We start from the raw sequence: 17,789 nt of genomic DNA, 5'->3' as shown, positions 1-17,789 counted from the left end.
ATTTAGACTTAGGGTCAACGGCATCGCTGAGGACATACTTCAGTGAACAGATTCAGGGTACCATGTGGTGATGTGAGGGGGAAACGGGAGCCATCTGTACTCAGGGAGACTGTGTGTGACGGTGGAGTGCTACAGGTGTGAGCCAGGAACAGGGATCTGCCTGGAGGAGGCCAGAGCAGATGCTCTCTTGGCTTCCTAGAACCATTCTGCCAACACTAGACTTCAAACTCAACGGTGTGAGTGTCTCTTGTTCATAGGCCTTTCCATCTCAGCCAGAGGTTTTAGGCTCCTCTGGGGCCTTAAGCTTCTTTCAATGATCCGGAGCTTTTCTTTCCTAAAACACCCTCTCTCCCCTGAGAGAGGCTTCAGGCCATCCTCACAACTTGTGACATCTTCAAAACGCTTGAGCATTAGTCTGCCCAGCGTAACTGATGCCAGTCCTGATGTCACCGCCAAGCATTCCCATGACAAACACTCAAATGGTCTCCAGGAGACACCTCCTCAGCTGTCTGCCTGAGGCTTGTCCTTCCGGGGTTACCCAGGAGGAACCTAAAGGATTTTTCTAAAAACAACAGTGGGGCTCACAATGGCTGTGTCTCAGGACTGGGGTCTATGCTGAATTCCTCAGGTCTACGGCTGAGAGACAAGTGCATATGACTTAAGGACCTCACCATCCTTACGGACCCACACCACGGAGCACCAGCCTTTAGGCCGGAAACCCGCTACCGCCATGTGCAACCGAGGAGTTGGCCAGCCTTGGCCCAGATTTGTTTACTACATAAAATATATCTTTATCCCTAAACCATAACCTCAAATTCTCAGGAGGAAATACAGACAGAATAGCAAGAAGCCTTATCTAAGGGGACATGGTGGACAGGTAGATAGATGTCTGTATAGGTAGCGCATGTATTTGAAAGTATGGCCAATGGTCACATTATCTCAAAATAAATGGTGTCTGGAAACTGAGGTTTGACAGAGTTGTAGGAGGCTAATGGGGGGTCACTCAGGGGTCTGTCTATCGGCAAGCTCCTGTACCTCTACCCTCTGGTCATCAGAGGCAGGGAGCCACAAGAGCAGCTAGCTCACGGTGTGCTATCTCTTCTGCTTGGGGAGCACAGCGGCTGAGGCTCAAGGCCAGGAATGGTCACACCCATAGCAAGATGAAGAGAACGCTAAGAATCTGCCCTCCGGGTTGACAGAGTAAAGTCCAGAGCTGAGAAGGGCACTCAAGGACACAACTGGTGCCAAGCAGGCATGAGCTTCTCCGTGCTCCCTGCTCTGCATTCCTCCCCCAACTCTGGCTTCTTTACAAGTGATGAACCACACTGGGGAGCAGTGCACAGAACTGACCTGCTGCATCCCAGGGTCGTCTGTGTCCAAAGCAGGAGAGCTGTCAATAATGACAGGAGGTTGCATTGCAGGCTCCAGGGTTCAAGCAATCTAAGCCCAGCAGCAGAGTAAAGCTGACCGTCCCTGACCCAGCTCTGAGCCTGGACTTTCCCCCACACAGGTCCTGCTCCATCACTTGAAGGATTGTTGGGACTATTGGAGTGCATTGGGCACTGAGAGCCTGTTGCGGACACTCGTCCCCCTAAGCTGGCTGGCTGTACCTGTGCTTTGGTGGTCAGGTCAAGAGTATCTGGGGGACTGCATGGTACTCCTGAATAGGACATGAACGTTTCCTGCTTCAAACACCTCCACTCCTCTGCTAGATGGCCCAAGGGTGTACTCTCTAGGGGAGTGATCATAGAGGCAGCGGAGTGGATCTCCAGAGACCTGCACAGCACCCTGTACTATGTCCTCAACGCAAGTCAGCTTAGTCTCTACTCCTTTCCCACAGACCCCATGAGCCATCCCAAACCCAGTCCATATCTCCATCCAGCACCAGCTACCAAAGGCATTTAGGAAGAGGTTAGCCCATGCCAGAGGGAGATGGCCGGCTTGAGCTTGAGGAAACTTCCTCTGCCCTGGCCTTGTGGTATGAGACTACAAGCAAGAGGAGAGAGGGAGGTAGACACGTGCACTATGGCACTGGCACAGAATGACCCCTGTGGATGCTCTCCCCTTGGATGAGTATTCGTACGTCCTCATGGGAGCCACTTTTTGTACTGGGCGAATTGACCTGAGCCCTGCAGCCCTCCCACCAAGAGTCCAGAGGACTAGTGTGTATGCACATACATTTCCAATTAGTGCACGCTCAGGGCTTTCACATATATATACACATGTGCATAGAGGCACAAAGGCACAGACTGGGTCAGCCTATGTTATTTTCCTATTTCACAGCTTATCTTGCGTTTCAATCACTTTATGAAGTATAATTTGCACGATGTAAACTTGCTTTCCTTCGAGACCAACAGTTTAACAAATCTTAGTAACTTTAAGAGTTGTACCACCACCTGTCAGGTGACTTGTGCCCGCAGCAGACTGAACCTACCCACCTCAGCCCACACCCACCCTGCTCCAGGGACCTCACCTTGCCTGGACATCTCCCGGGAAAAGTCAGCAGGGGGTGTCTTGCTTTTAGCACCACAGTTTTCACCTTGTCAGGCACTCACTCCATACTTCTTTATTCTTGAAGGTTCCTCCTGTCGTGGCTTTGAAGACTGCCTCCTTTTGATGTGTATCTCCAAAGCTTTAGTTCTGGAACATTCTCAGCAGGTTCATCTTGGTAGGAGATGGAAATCAAGTGTCCAGGAGGAGGAAGGACTAGGCCGAAGGGAGCCAGGGTTCTGGGAGACCCTGAGTACACGGCCTCACTTCTTCCTTGTGCTGTCTCCTGTCTCCTACCCTGTGAAGTCACAGCCTCAGTCATGCGGGTCCCTCCACCTTGATCAGCCACATGGGGCTGGCATCCACACTTACAGGCATTACAATGACAGATTCGACCAAACAAATATCCGTTAAAAAAATATTTGGAGCTGAGGAAGTGGGTGAGTCAGGAAAGTGCTTGATACTCAAACAGGACTTGAGTTTAATGCCCCGGAACTTATGTAAAAAGCTTGGTGCAACGTGTGCCTGCTGTCCCAGCACTGGGTTTGGGGACAGGGATGGGAGCATTTCTGGAGCTTATTGGTTAGCCATTCTACCTAGACCTGGGACGTCTGGGTTCGGTGAAGAGGCCTTGTCTCACAATGTGGCAGAGAGTGATGGAAGACATTCAATGTTACCTTCCACATACATGCAAATGCATGGACACGTATGTTCCACCCCAATATACACATCCCACACATGTAAACAGATATACATGGAAAATATTTGGAGAAAAATATTGGGGTGGAACATACATGTCTGTGCATCACTGTTCCCTCAACTGTGCAGCGAGACATGTATGATCACAGCACGTACTCTGCATTTGATCTAACAGCCACCCAGAGGGGAGTTCACAGAAGCAGGTACATCACAGGCAAGCTATGATTTCATCTAATGGGTATCAGCATCCCTAGGTCTTAGTGTTCTGGGGCATGGATCCAAATCTCCGTGGAGACTAAGAGGTGATGCTGTGGACTGGTACTCACCCGGGGCTTAGCCACATTTCTGTCTTCTCAAAAGACGTGGAGCTGCTGGCTTTGAGGAGCCAGAGGACCACAGCCACTGACTTCAGGGTGACTTCAGAGTGTCCAAGTAGCCATGGGACATGGAGCTGCCTGGCTGGGTGATATGAGGCATTTTCGGGAACTGGTGTATTCTTTGTGAATGAGTCATGGCCCTTGACACTGGGTAGCCTGTGAGTCCAGGGTTCTGAGCTATAAGAGCCTTCCAGTTTTAGAAAATCTGTCACATCTATCAGTAAGGACGTGACCCTGGGGGCTGGAGAGATGACTCAGCAGTTAAGAGCACTGTCTGTTCCTCCAGAGGTCCTCAGGTCAATTCCCGGCAACCATTTGTAATGGGACCTGATGCCCTCTTCTGGTGTGTCTGAAGACAGCTTCAGTGTACTCACATACATTAAAAAAATAAAAAAAAATAGAAGGAAAGAATGAAGGAAGGGGAGGGAGAGAGGGAAAGGGGGAGGGGGGGGAGAGAGAGAGAGAGAGAGAGAGAGAGAGAGAGAGGCAAAGAAAGCAAAAGAACCTGAGTCTGGAGGTGCCTGTGCCAAGTGTTATCTGTAAGGCATCAGGCACAGGGTCCCTGAGCACTGAGCAGCTTCCAGCGCTGGCCCCAGGATGACTTCTGATGCTGTACAGTGTAGAGGTGCTGCCAATGCTCTTCTCCTGGCTGAAGACACAGCTGGAAGAATAGATGTCTGTACCCGCTGCCACGCTGAAGCTGTCCACTGCCTTTTTGGGGTGACTCTTTTCAGACCAGGAACAAGTTCTGGGAACACCATGGAATCCTGGTATAGATCCCTTAGATCTGTGTCCTGTGGATGTTTTCAATTATCTTTCGTGATGGACAGTGATTCTACCTGATGAGGAAGAGGGCTGGCCACAAGCACCCAGGAAATCTGCATGACCTGGTATAGCACAAAGCAAGACATCAGTTTGACCCAGGAGGTGGTGTCTGAGTGACCCCCTAACTGTGCCAGCCTCTCCCAGCTGGACTTCACGTTCCCAGAACTGGCCCTTGCCCATTCAGAGCCTGCTGTGTATCAGACAATTGCTCTTGGATTCTGAACCAGGGCTTCTTCAATGCTGTCCCAAGGAGGACAGGAAAACCTCTGAGTGAAAATGTTGTGAGACCAGTGGCTTTCAAGACCTGCTCCCTGCTCTATGCTGATCCTTAGGACTTCCAGGTGTCTGTTCATCCTGGCTAGTGAGAGATGACACTCAGAATCTCAGTTAGTAACACAGCTGTCACTTCTGAGTTGCATGGCCCATTTCCTGGCCTCTGTGGGGCCCCTCCACCCTCTGAGGAGCTGAAGGAGCATTTCAAGGGAGTTAGGGCCCCATCCCCTGCTGTCAAGGCACACAGTGTCCTGGCCTGCATCCTGCCTGAGAGTGGTGGCATCACTTGCCTGCATTCTAGTAGTCTTCACACACCTTGCACTATGGCCCCGACCCTTGCTCTTTTCTCAGTTACTGAGTTCCTGGTCTTTCCCAGCCACTCTCTGGACAGGGCCAACATAGACAGTGTAGCTGCCTATGGGAGCTCCTCCCCTGCACCAATAAATAGAAAGGATATCAGAGAATTAGCATAGTGATGTCACCTGAGTGAGAGACTCTGGACTTTCTAGTCTTGATTCGCTGTCTTCTGCAGGAGGCAGTAGACAAAGCTTGCCTTTGGGAGAGCCCTTGTATGGTGTTCAACAGAAACAACAGCTGGGACCCGGAGATGAACTCGGAGCTTAGAGACATCCTGGTACTACTCCCTTCCTGGGAACAACTGCGGCTGTCAGTGCAGGTAGGTAGGGTGACAGCCAGGGTTCGCAATCAGAGGGACAGGGAGGACACATGGGGAAGGCAGGAAAAGGTGACAGCAGGAATTGCATGTAGGAGGGGAATCCAGTTCCAGGGGGACATGGGGCCTCCACTTTTCTACAAAGTGCTTCATGTGGCATAGTAAGCACCAACCTTACCAGTCACCTGGAATCTAGCATCTTGGCTTCCCTAGTCACCACAGGGTCCTGGATTGCTTAGTTCCCCCTCAGTCATGGGCTTCCCTGTCCCTTGTGGTGTCTGGAACTTCTATGGGCTGAATTTGCTACATGGGACCTATATGATCTCTAAAAAGAAGAAGGCCTGTATATGAGTTAGAGAACATGGGCTAGGTTTGCTATGTGGGACCTGCGTGATCTCTAGGAAAAGTACACTGTGTCCCCATTATCCAGAAATTGACTGTAGATGACAGAACTTGGCTTCGCTAGAGGACTTCTTTCATCCTTTTGCCCTTTGCTCCTGCCACAAACTGGACTCTGACAGATCTCTAGTTTCTATCTTCTTGGTCTTCACTCTCTGTCATCTTCCTCACTGTCCTGTCATCAAGGATGCAACTGTCATGGGGCACACCCTTTCCCAGGCCACACATTCCTGCCTTACCTTCACTCTTAACTTTGGGTCACCCTGTGTGATTCAGGCCATCCCTGTGACAGGGGCTTGCTAGCTGTAGTAAGGACCCCTCGTCTCTACCTGGAAGCCAGCAAATGCTATGCTGAGGTCACTAATGTTGTGGGGTTCCCTCTAACATCTGGTGGCAGCACTGAGCAAATACTGAGGGGTATACTGACACCCCAGAAGGTGACCATGGATTACCAAGGTGGACACCTGCTAGCTGCTGCCCTTTCCCCCACAACTCAGGCCTCTACAGATCCTTTCAATAAAAATTTTTTACAAAATCAAATTCAGCTGTGTAGTGAAATTCCCTTGGCCACAGGGAGTACCTAAAGAAAGAGGGCATCTTCTCTCTGGGTTGGAACACATCCTCTCCACTCCCAAGGATGTTCTTTTTGGGGAGCAATGTGTACATTTGTGCTTTGGAAACAAATTGATTGCCTAGGTCCTGGTCCTAGGCTCTGGCCCCGCCTGACCAGGTAACACTGCTCCCTTCCTGACCTAATGTCTCTGCTCGTCCACAGGTCTTATGAGGAAGTTCTGCATATGGTTAAAGCCTTTCTTTCCTCTATTCCAGGTCGCAGCCACAGGACAAGACCTCTTCCAGCAGGTGTGTGATATGGCACACATCAGAGAAGCTCATTTGTTTGGCCTCAGTGTGCTCAGAGGTAAGCATCGCTTGACATTTCCAACCTAGACTTCCCTAGGGCAAGGAACTTGGGTGCTTGGAATTTAGATGTATCTTGTCACAGATCCTGCCCACAGTTGAACCAGTAAGGCTAACAGGCAACTGGCCATCTGTGCACACACACTTATACACATGCACCCCAAATGATCATACTACTCACACGTGTTACAGAGTACATGGGCACATACATGCATATACACAATCACACACCACACATATGTGCACATAAATATAGACCACACAAAATAACACAAACACCCACCATTCATTGTAGATATACCACATGACATATATTCTCATATACATAGAGTTAAACCATGTACTCCCTTACATGCTCATTTTGTGCCTTCACCGTACACGTTCAGACACACATCCGTACTTGCATAGTGCAAGTCCACACATTAAAACATGGGTGCACTCACTTTAAAGCCATGGGTGAATTAGTCTTCTGGGATCATGTGGTGCCCAGCTCAAGTAACTGGTGTCTAATCTGCAAGACCAAAGTCATGTGCTCTGTGACCTTTGTCTTCTTAGTTGAGGCTCAACATCCATACAAGGAGGAGCTGTCCACCCATTAGGACTTTGACATCTGGGCAGCCACACCTAGGAAATGGATAATCAGGGAGTAGTCACAGGAGGCCACTGGTAGCAAGGCCAGATCTACCCTAGTTGAGAGGCCTTTAAGAGCCTGAAAGGCAGAGGGGTCTAAGGTGGCATGGCCCCAGATGGGTACCAGCTGAGAAAGCCAGGTAGCACAAAGTGGGCCTTGCTGTAGCAGGGAGTAAATGTTTGCTCAGACTGTGTCATCTCCCAGTGTGGGGACACTCCTCGTGGGAAGGGTTCAATTCCTACCCACCAGCTTTACCACACATCTCCCTCCACACCAGAGAGAGGTCTTCACAACTCAGGGAACAAATGGTCAGGGTACAAGCAAGGAATGAGACCAGGGTTCCCATCTTCCACACTGAATTGAGAATTCTCTGAGCAAGGGTGACACGTTTAGAGCTCACTTGGGGACCAGAAGAGAGCAGAAGGCTGCCAGCTGAGGCTAGCATGCTAGTCCATCCAACTGAGCTCTGTATTGATGTGTGCCCAGAGCCCTTCCTATGGAGACCTGGACTCTTAGCATGACCTTGGGGTCCCTGCTTTAATTATTTAATGGTCTATAGTTTCACCTTTCAGAGATCAATTTGAGTGCCCAGCAACGGAGGGTGACAGATCTGGTGGTGCAGGCATGTGACCCCAGCACCTGTGAGGATGAAGTAGAAGGGCCATGAGATTGGGGGAGTCCTGGGATTCATGGATAGCTGCAAACCACCCTGAGGTGTGAAATCCTGCCTTGAAACACACACACACACACACACACACACACACACACACACACACACAGAGGCACGCACACACGCACGCACGCACACACGCACGCACACACACAAGCAAGGTGTGAGCTTGCCCTCCAATTCTGAGGAGTTGAGACAGAGTAAGCAGGAGAAAGTTGGAGAGCTGGTGTGTTCTACCTGGACCTGGTTTGTAGCACTCAGAACTTCTGAGGTCAGTCTTATGTCTGGGTCTCCATCTCCTTGGAAGTGGTCTTCAGCTGGGCTTCCCTTCATTCTAGGTATAGAGACTGAGGAGAATGCAAGAGACCTGGACACTTTACCCAGTCAGTAGGCCTTTGCTCTGTGCCAAGGTACACCTACCCAGGTGGCCCTCAAGAGTGGAGTGTGTCACGGAGAGTGGTCAGTTTGGTGACAGATTACAGGCGTCCAGGGCTCAAGCCTGCAGGTTAGGTCTGCAGACACTGTCAGCATGCTATCCCTACAGTGAAAAGCAGCGTGTGGTGGGTCTACCCTGGGAAGATGATTGCCATGGCAACAGTCTGAGATGACCAAGTCTTACCTGCAGTGTGTGTGAGTGTATGTGTGTGAGTGTATGTGTGTGTGTGCGTGTGAGTGTATGTGTGTGTGTGAGTGTGTATGTGCGTGTGTGAGTGTGTGTGAGTGTATGTGTATATGTGTGTGTGAGTGTATGTGTGTGTGTGCATGTGTATATGTGTGTGTGCGTGTGTATATGTGTGTGTGTATGTGCGTGTGTATGAGTGTCTGTGTGAGTGTATGTGTGTGTGTCTGTGTGTATGTGTGTGTGTGTGTGTGAGTGTATGTGTGTGTGTATGTGTGTGTATGTGCGTGTGTGTGAGTGTATGTGTGTGTCTGTGTGTATGTGTGTGTGAGTGTATGTGTGTGAGTGTATGTCTCTGTGTGTGTATGTGTATATGTGCGTGTGTGTGAGTGTATGTGTGTGTGTATGTGTGTGTGTGCATGTGTGCTTGTGTGTGCGTGTGTGTGTGAGTGTATGTGTGTGTCTGTGTGTATATGTGTGTGGGTGAGTGTATGTGTGTGTATGTGTGTGTGAGTGTGTGTGTATGTGAGTGTGTGTATGTGTGTGTGAATGTATATGTGTGCATGTGTATATGTGTGTGGGTGAGTGTATGTGTGTGTATGTGTGTGTGAGTGTGTGTATGTGAGTGTGTGTATGTGTGTGTGAATGTATGTGTGTGTGCATGTGTATATGTGTGTATGTGCGTGTGTGTAGTGTATGTGTGTGTGTCTGTGTGTATGTGTGTGTATGTGTGTGTGTTAGTGTGTGTGTGTGTGTGTGTGTGTGTGTGTGTGTGTGTGAGAGAGCTTGTCTGAGTGCTCAACCTCTGTGGAGACAGCTGTGCCACACTAGCTAATCCATCAGATGGACTTCCTCTGGCCCAGCTCTTGGAACAATGGGAATGTCTTCTCTGACCTGGGTGTCTCCCTTTTCTAGAAAATGAGTATGTGTTTGTGGACTTGAAGCAAAAGCTCAGCAAGTACTTCTCGAAGGACTGGAAGACAGACACACACAAAGTAAGTGTGGGTCAGGGGGGACTGGAAGACAGACACACACAAAGTAAGTGTGGGTCAAGGGGGACTGGAAGACAGACACACACAAAGTAAGTGTGGGTCAGGGGGGACTGGAAGACAGACACACACAAAGTAAGTGTGGGTCGGGGGGGGACGACTGGAAGACAGACACACACAAAGTAAGTGTGGGTGGTGGTGGGGAAGAACCTGACAGTCATGCCTATCACCACCAGAAGCGTTCCCTTGGCTTTGAGACCAGCAGGTTGTGGATCAGGTTCACCCGTCCTCACTGGTCATCTGTATGACAAGTTGTCTTCTGTCATACTCACAGTGCCCCCAAGACCTAAGAGTGAGGGTAGGTGGGTTACCACCCCCATTTCCTCTACTTGATACTTTCAAAATTTGATGTTTTAAAATTGACAACATCCCATTTGGGTTTTTGCCCTTTAAAGAAAAACAAGATAAAAGGATACAATTAACGGTCACAATTGTTGAGACCTGAGTGTGGGATGTCCCCCAGGCAGCCCTGCAGCAGCTGCCCAGCTGTACATGCCTCACCTGGGCTCGTCTCCAAGCTCCTGCCTCTTTCTTTCCTCTTCTACCTGGCAGGGGGATAAAAGACCCAGGGCACCCTTTATCGCCTTCTTCAGAGTGCAGTTCTACGTGGAAAACGGGAAGGCAATACGGTAACTACACTGATGTCAAAGACAGTGAGGGTGAAATAACTTCCAGGGTGCTCTGAAAAAGAAAGGTCCTAGTGTAAGCATGTTATCTTTTCAAACCCAGGCAGGCAACTCCATCTGCTGGCTGTAGGTGATCCTCGGAGTTGAACTCCTTTCTTTCTTTCTTTCTTTCTTTCTTTCTTTCTTTCTTTCTTTCTTTCTTTCTTTCTTTCTTTCTTTCTCTCTCTCTCTCTTCCTTCCTTCCTTCCTTCCTTTTTCTTCCCCCCCCTCTCTCTTCTTTCTTATTAGACAATTTCTTTATTTGCATTTCAAACGTTATCTCCTTTCCCGGCTTCCCCTCCAGAAATCCCCTATCCCATTCCCTCCCCCTCCTGCTTCTATAAGTGTGCTTCCCCACCCACCCACCCATGCACCCACTCCCTCCCACCTCCCTGCCCTGGCATTCCCTTATACTAAGGCATTGAGCCTTCACAGGACCAAGGGCCCCCCTCCCATTGATATCTGATAAGGCCATCCTTTGCTACATATGCAGCTGGAGCCATGGGTACTCTTTGGTTGGTGGTTTGGTCCGTGGGAGCTCTGGGGGTTCTGGTTGGTTGATATTGTTGTTCTTCCTATGGGGTTGCAAACTCCTTCAGTTCCTTCAGTCCTTTCTCTAACTCCTCCACTGGGAACCATGATCTCAGTCCAATGGTTGGCTGCAAGCATCCACCTCTGTATTTGCCAGACTCTAGCAGAGTCTCTCAAGAGACAGCTATATCAGGCTCCTGTCACATGCACTTCTTGGCATCCCCAATAGTGACTGGGTTTGATGGCTGCATATGAGATGGATCCCTAGGTGTACCAGTCTCAGGGTGGCCTTTCCTTCAGTCTCTGCTCCACTCTTTGTCTCCAGATTTCCTCCTGTGAGTATTTTGTTCTCTTTTCTAAGAAGGACTGAAGCATCCACATTTTGGTCTTCCTTCTTCTTGAGCTTCGTGTGGTCTGTAAATTATATATTGGTTATTCTGAGCTTGTGGGCTAGTATCTATTTATCAATGAATTCATACCATGTGTGCTCTTTTGTGACTAGGTTACCTCACTCAGGATATTTTCTAGTGCCATCCATTTGCCTAAGAATTTCATGAAGTCATTGTTTTTAATAGCTGAGTGGTACTCCATTGTGTAAATGTACCACAGTTTCTGTATTCATTCCTCTGTTGAAGGACATCTGGGTTCTTTCCAGCTTTTCCTTCTGGGTGTGTTAAATCATTAAGTATGTTTGGGTAGGGAGGGCCCTGGGAAGGTTGAAGAGAGAATAGGTCGGATGCTCTCCAAGAGGTTGATCTGCTGCCATTGGTATGCCGCTTCGGATCCTAACACACAGTGAGCTCTTAAGGAACTATTAAAGAAGAACTGAATGCTCTCCAAAAATAGCTCCGAGGAGGTGTCAGTGGGGGCATTAGTGTCCTTAGGATGTCCTTTGGCAAGTGCCAGTCTTTTTCTGCTGATGCCCAGAAAATTTGGATGAGAGTATGGATGGTTTTGGAGTCAGACATATGTGACTATAGAAGGCTCTAGAGAATGAGGACTTCTGGGAATAAGTGAAGAAGTTTCTGGAGAGTGAGGATGTGTAGTTATGTGGAAAATTCTAGAGACATATCAGCAGGGACAACCAGATGGAGGCTGATGGACATGGCTCCCTGTACCAGTGGCCAGCCAGGTGACTATATTAAAAGATCTGGGAGAGGTTGTCAGGAGGGATGCACTGCTTTTGGCTGGCTAGCTGATGACATTGGATAGTAGACTGGGAGGCAAGTCCGTGGCATGGCTTTGGCCCTGTTCCTAAGAGTTCCAAGTTTCCTTATTAAGGAGCTCTCTCCAGTGAAACCACTTGTTCCTGGGATCTCAGCTGCTAGAGGGCTATACCCACAAGCACAGCCCTTGTGTTGCTTACAGCCCCTGGACTTCATCACTAAGGACTCTGTAACAAGAGATGCCATGTGTATGAACAGAGTAGGGAGTAGCCACCAAGAGTGCTCAGAGGCCTGTGGACCAGGAAGCCAGACCTAGGTAGAAGGAGGGTGCCATGTTAGCTGCCACGGGGGAGTCACTTTTCCTGACCCTCTGCCCTGCTGCCTTCTAGTGACAAGACAGCCCTACACCTGTACTACTGCCACCTGAAGGAACAGGTACTGAGGTCCAGGTGCATGCGCAGAGAGGAGGCCTACTTTCTGCTGGCTGCCTATGGGTTACAGGCTGACCTGGGCAACCAACAGGAGTCAGTCCATGTGGGCAGGTACTTCGAGCCACACGCCTATTTCCCACAGTGGGTAAGGCTCTGGGGGGCTGGGGTGTCTGATGTCTGCTCACCAAGAGCAAACTCTGGAATCCATGAATGAGGGGAGGATGAGGAGCTAGGGAGGGACGAGGGCATGGAGACAGAAGGACTCAAGCCCGAGGTTGCTCACCAACCCCCAACACCAATACTGAAAAGGCTGGCAGTGCTGTGTAAGAGCTATGGCCAGAGTAGGGCATGCCTTTGGCTCCTGGAGAAGCCAGATATCTTGACATCTCTCTGAGTACCTTGGCCTGCCCAGCTTTAGAGTGTTACCCACCTATCCTCTGTAAATACAAACAAACCCAGGTAGCTCAGGCTCTGTGTGCCTGTTTCCTCACCTGTATCCAGGAAAGAAAGATGGTGAGCGACAGCTAATTCTCCTTGCAGAATCCCAGATTGATTGCCATGCGAAGCCAATGATTCCAGGGGCTCCAACCACACTATTCCTAACTGACCCCCAACCCATACTACTTACTGTCCTCTGTGCCTTAGGCCTCACACATCTGCTTTGCAGAGCTATCTCTGGTGCCAGGCTGGAGGCCAGGCAGGCTTTCTCAAAGCTTCCCTCAGTCCACACCCACACAACCCCTCGTTGGGAAATGAGCTCCACAGACCTCTCAGGAGGGCTGCTTCTGTGGCCCTTGTGGACACCTAGGTGACCTGAGAGGGGAGTGGAACCAAATAGAAGCATCACATCCCTACTTTTGGGCCTAAGGCTAAGGTGGAAAGCCTAACTCACTCTAGCTAGGGAGTCTGTCTCTAGCTAGGAAGTTGGTTCTGACTCTAAAGGTCAGGGGGAGGGAGGTCGGCACGGAGAAAGGGGCAGGGTGGGGTCTGAGCTAGTTAGTGTCTCTATCCTCAGATTATCAACAAGAGAGGAATTGATTATATCCTAAGGCATGTGCCTGCCATGCACCGTGAACAGCAGGGCCTCACTGCAAAGGAGGCAATACGACGCTTCATCAGGGATGCTTGCCAACTTGAGGATGTTCCCGCCCACTTCTTCAGGATGTACAAGGTCGACCCCGAGGTGTTGGGGGTGGGAGGAACCAAGGACAACCTCTGCCATGGCTGACAAAGTGACTAAGACTCCAATCCTTAGGGCCTGGTTGGCATGTGGTATGTTGGTGGCTGTCCTGGAGGCGGCGTGCTGAGTTTCTCTGGTGTCTGAGTTCTGTTAAACCTTTCCTCAGTCTCTGCTGTAACTGGTTTGGGCTAACATTGATTGGGCTGTTATGACTGGCCTCTCTGGCTGTCCCACATTCAATGCCTGAGCACAACATGGCCTCTGTTCCTAGGTGATAGCCTTCCACAGAGGGCACTGAGGTTGGAACTTGGTCTAAGAGGTTCACAGAACTCAGATATCTATAGGAGCATACCACATACATATGTGCCCCAGGCATATGTAGGTCAACAAGAGGGGCTTAGACAGAGTTCTTGGTTTGCGGAGGCTCTAGCCTGTTAGATGGACCTTCTTCCACATGCTCTGGGCGAAAGTCTAAACTTCTTACCTGTGTTCTTTTAGGAAAAGAAAGAGGATGAATCTACTGTTCTCCTGGGACTCACTCTGAAGGGAGTGACCATCTATCAGGTAAGGACTTTCCCTCTTTCTCTCCCATCTCCTGCCGACCCAGCCCCATGCTCTAGTTTCCACATCCCACGTTACCTCTGTCTTTCAGGAGGTAGACTACACTCCACAGCTGCTCTGCGACTTTCCCTGGTCACGGATTTCGAAGGTGACATTTCTGGTGGGTGTCTGACGGGGGAAAGGCATCCATAAAGCTCAGGAGTCCTAAGAACTTTGGACCCAACCAACTCTTCCTCAGGATGGGTTCAAGAGCTCCCTGTGGCTTCTCCACACCCCCAGGCATCTCCCACTCCTGGCCGTCATCACAGCCATGTCTGGTGGCACAGCCATAGTGGTATTGAGCTCTCTGAGAGATGTACAGCTCTGGCTGCCACCAATGTACCACTCAGCAACAAAAGGAAAAAAAAAACCCACGGTGCTTTAGAAATACACCTGTTAGCCTCTGCCTCCCTTCCTTATTCCCAAAGCCATGACAGTGAGAATTGTTGGACAGCAAGCTGGCTCTAGACAGTGATGAGGGTTCACTGTAAACCCTGCATGCAAGACTTGTCTATAGTCACAGGCATGGGGGTGGGTGTCCTACATACGAGGGCTGCCCCAGGTTTCTTCTGCCTTCTTAAGGCTGCAGACAGATGGTACTCACACTGACCACAGACCTGTTTCCACGAGGACACCAGTTCTCTAAACTGGAAGTGTGGCCCAGGGGCCTAGTTGGGGCTTATGGCTGACATTAAGGTAGTCCTCTCCTGCAGCTGGGACAGTTTTCTGGACTGTAAAACCACATTTTCCTTCCCATCTATCCAGGGGAAGAAGCTGGAAATCCAGCCAGAAGGGCTGTTGGCAACACAGAAGCTGCTGCTCTACACAGGTCATGCCTGGCGTTCTCGCTACCTGCTGCAATTGCTTCGTTCCACCCACCAGCTCCACCTCAGCTTGAAGCCTGTGCTGCAGTGGCTGCAGCAGCTGGAGGAGGCAGAAAGTGGGTATTAGATCCACCTGGGCCCGGGCACCTAGCTGATGGCCACACACACCCTCTCTAGGCTCTGATGATGTAGCATATCAACCTTTGAGGAACCACTCCTGTGATTGACTGGCTGTGCTGTGCTGGGCATACAGGGCCATACCTTCTGTTGCCAATCATCATGGCTGGTGGTGGTCAGCTCCTCTTCCTCCCTATGGGGGTTAGGATGAAAGGTGGGAACCATCTTTCCTTCACTCCAAGATGCCTATGATTCTACAGGGTAAGGATTCCTTACATCCTTAGCTATGCAAAGAACCAGAGATGCAACCTGGAAGGGGGATGATAGCCTTTGTGCTGCCGAAAGACCCACTCTTCTCTCCACTTTTAAAAATCTCCATTGAGAGAGGACCTGACTTGCTGCACACTGAAGCCACAGGACACTGGCAGGAGTGTGTGCAGAATCTGTGCATGCATGTGCATGTGTGTGTGTCTGCTATTTGTATGTTCATGAATGTCTGTGTGTGTGTGTGTGTGTGAGAGAGAGAGAGAGAGAGAGAGAGAGAGAGAGAGAGGAGGGAGGGAGGGAGAGAGAGAGAGAGAGAGAGGAGGGAGGGAGGGAGAGAGAGAGAGAGAGAGAGAGAGAGAGAGAGAGAGAGAGAGAGGTGTACCTGTGATGCATGAGCAAGTAGGACCTCTGTGCCCATGTTATAAGGCAGGTCATCAAGGATGCTGGGTGCAAATGCAAAAACTGTGTATCCTCAGAAGCCAGCAACTGATGAACTCTGTTTTCACCTGGTCCTATCCTGGGCACCAGGGCTGCTCAGGATGGTTCCAAAAGGTGTCACAGCCCAAAGAACTATCAGAAGGAAATTCTAGGAGGCTGCTGAAGACAAAGTCCAATCACGGACTCTCATGGGAAGCAGAGCTCATTCTCCAAGGATGATGCTTTGCTCCAAGTGCCTAGCCTTGGCGTATCTCTAGGTTGGCAGGACTCTGACCAACACTGCTCCAGGAATGCAGGGGTACTTCATATTCCTCCAACACCAGATCTTGTGTTGTTTTCCACACAGAGAAGAGCTATAGGGAATCCTATATCAGTGACCTGGAGCTGGACCTGGACCCAGACCACAGGGATGCCCTGGGCACTGAGGACAATAAGAGCAGCAGACAACATCTCCTCCACTGCTTCTGACTCTGCTCCACAAGGCAAGGCAGCTCCCACACAGCAGGCATCCAGCCTAACTCCCAGCAGGGAGAGAGTGAGATGTCTGTGGATGAGCCCACAGGGACTGTACAATTCTGTGGGAAGACATCTGGTAGCTTCTGGAGCAGCTGCAGCAGCCAGGACACATGAACTACAGTGGAGGTGAGCTATAGGACCAGGTAGCAAAGAGTCTGATCTGGCCAATGCTGATCTGAATCCCTGGGTGCAGGCAGGAACTGGGTCAGTCAGGGCTACACTGAAGGCCAGTCAAGGGCATGCAATGTGTCACTAACACTGTGTGTGTCCACATTCTCAAAGTCGTGTCCAGGAAAAAACAAGTGGCCTTGAGCACTGAACTTGAGTCCAGACTCATGGGCTACAGGATGGCAGATTGACCTGAGTATGAAATCGCATGAGTATGACCTCTGGCTGCTCCCTGGGCTCAGGATAGATGGGCCCTGAGAAGGCACCATTCATGGGTCTGCAGGAGTAGGGGAGAGCTTGGCATTCACGAGCCACTCCTAACCCTTACTGGAGCCACTCTGGAATAAAGTGTAATGAGATTATATTCAAACCCATGTCATGTACTGCCTGGATCTTTCATATCTGCAGGAACCATCACAAGGAAGAACAAGAGAGGCTGGAGAAGGATGGGGAGGGGTCTGATCCCTGCAGCTCCTCAGTATCCACTAGCACAGCACTTGCCCTTGGGAGACGATGTCATCCATTCTTCCAGACTGTTGCACCAATCAGAATTACAGGCTTTGTGGATGAACCTGTAAAAGAGGACAGTTGCTCTTGGGCCAATATGGAGGCTCCTGGCCTCTCAGCAAGCTCACTGCTGACTTTTGAGGTGTCTTGTGGGTGAGCAAAAGAGGACGCTCACATCAACCTCAAGTTAAGTCAGCCAGGCCCAGGGGGCTCAGTGGTGTCTCTCAGATTCCCAGGCCCTCCCTGAGATTGAACACTCTACACAGTGTAAGAGGATTAGGGGATAACCAGGAAATGCAGTTGCTCAGGTGGCTGGCTCTGTAGGAGGGAAATAAATCACAGTGGGAAGCTTCAGGACAGTCAGGTGACCTGAGCCCTCCACAGAGTCTAAGTCCAGACTCACAGACATTCATCTGTCCACAAGTCTCCTAAACACAGGCCTTGACTGACCTGCAGTCCAGAGTATGTTATCATACAGTGTCCCTTAGAGAGAGGACATACTTTCCAGTTAGGCCCCGTCTGTGTCACACTGAGACTGGGTTTGTGGTACAGCTGATGCAGATGGGGACTGGCCACAAGTGGCATTCTATGCCACCTCATGCAATAAACAAACAAACAAACAAACAAACAATCCATCTCACTCCTTGCATCCTCATTGTCACCACAAGGGAGCGCCGCTGTGACCTTCTTCTTACACAAAAAAGCTGACTTCCCTCAGGGAAATGGATGGATGGATGGATGGATGGATGGATGGAT

At 50.1% G+C, this 17,789-nt stretch overlaps 1 protein-coding gene and 1 long non-coding RNA gene across 5 annotated transcripts in view; one reads left to right on the top strand and one right to left on the bottom strand.

Moving 5' to 3' along the window:
* The window catches only part of LOC148007175 (uncharacterized), a 60,135-nt gene that overhangs the window by 31,450 nt on the left and 10,896 nt on the right, over positions 1 to 17,789 (bottom strand). Inside the window, exons 2-7 of one of the 3 annotated variants that reach the window (XR_015646242.1) lie at positions 14,236 to 14,325; positions 10,125 to 10,304; positions 7,851 to 7,924; positions 7,098 to 7,278; positions 3,516 to 4,453; positions 2,474 to 2,788 (exon numbers count right to left, since the gene is read on the bottom strand). This is a non-coding gene — a long non-coding RNA (uncharacterized LOC148007175). Of the gene's footprint in view, positions 1 to 2,473; positions 2,789 to 3,515; positions 4,454 to 7,097; positions 7,279 to 7,850; positions 7,925 to 8,192; positions 8,702 to 10,124; positions 10,305 to 14,235; positions 14,326 to 17,789 lie in introns of those variants that run through there. The other 2 variants (XR_015646243.1, XR_015646241.1) reach the window with 2 other exon arrangements.
* Positions 5,043 to 17,183, top strand: Frmd1 (FERM domain containing 1). Of its 2 annotated transcripts, XR_015646237.1 has the most exons (11): positions 5,043 to 5,340; positions 6,565 to 6,655; positions 9,490 to 9,569; positions 10,176 to 10,252; positions 12,375 to 12,561; positions 13,432 to 13,587; positions 14,095 to 14,160; positions 14,249 to 14,317; positions 14,962 to 15,136; positions 16,189 to 16,484; positions 16,935 to 17,183. XR_015646237.1 is itself a non-coding variant. In XM_087599608.1 (10 exons), exons 1-10 carry the CDS (start codon positions 5,236 to 5,238, stop codon positions 16,308 to 16,310), a joined length of 1,128 nt encoding a protein of 375 aa, XP_087455734.1. In that variant the 5' UTR covers positions 5,043 to 5,235; the 3' UTR covers positions 16,311 to 16,900. The 2 variants fall into 2 exon arrangements, 1 of the variants encoding a protein (XP_087455734.1); XM_087599608.1 differs by lacking the exon at positions 16,935 to 17,183 and having other exon boundaries at positions 16,189 to 16,900.

The sequence above is a fragment of the Rattus norvegicus genome, chromosome 1 (assembly GCF_021556685.1).
Source record: "Rattus norvegicus strain SHRSP/BbbUtx chromosome 1, alternate assembly SHRSP_T2T, whole genome shotgun sequence".
NCBI lineage: Eukaryota > Metazoa > Chordata > Mammalia > Rodentia > Muridae > Rattus > Rattus norvegicus.
Note: the sequence above shows the minus strand (reverse complement) of the source record. Positions and strands in the feature narration are given on the sequence as shown.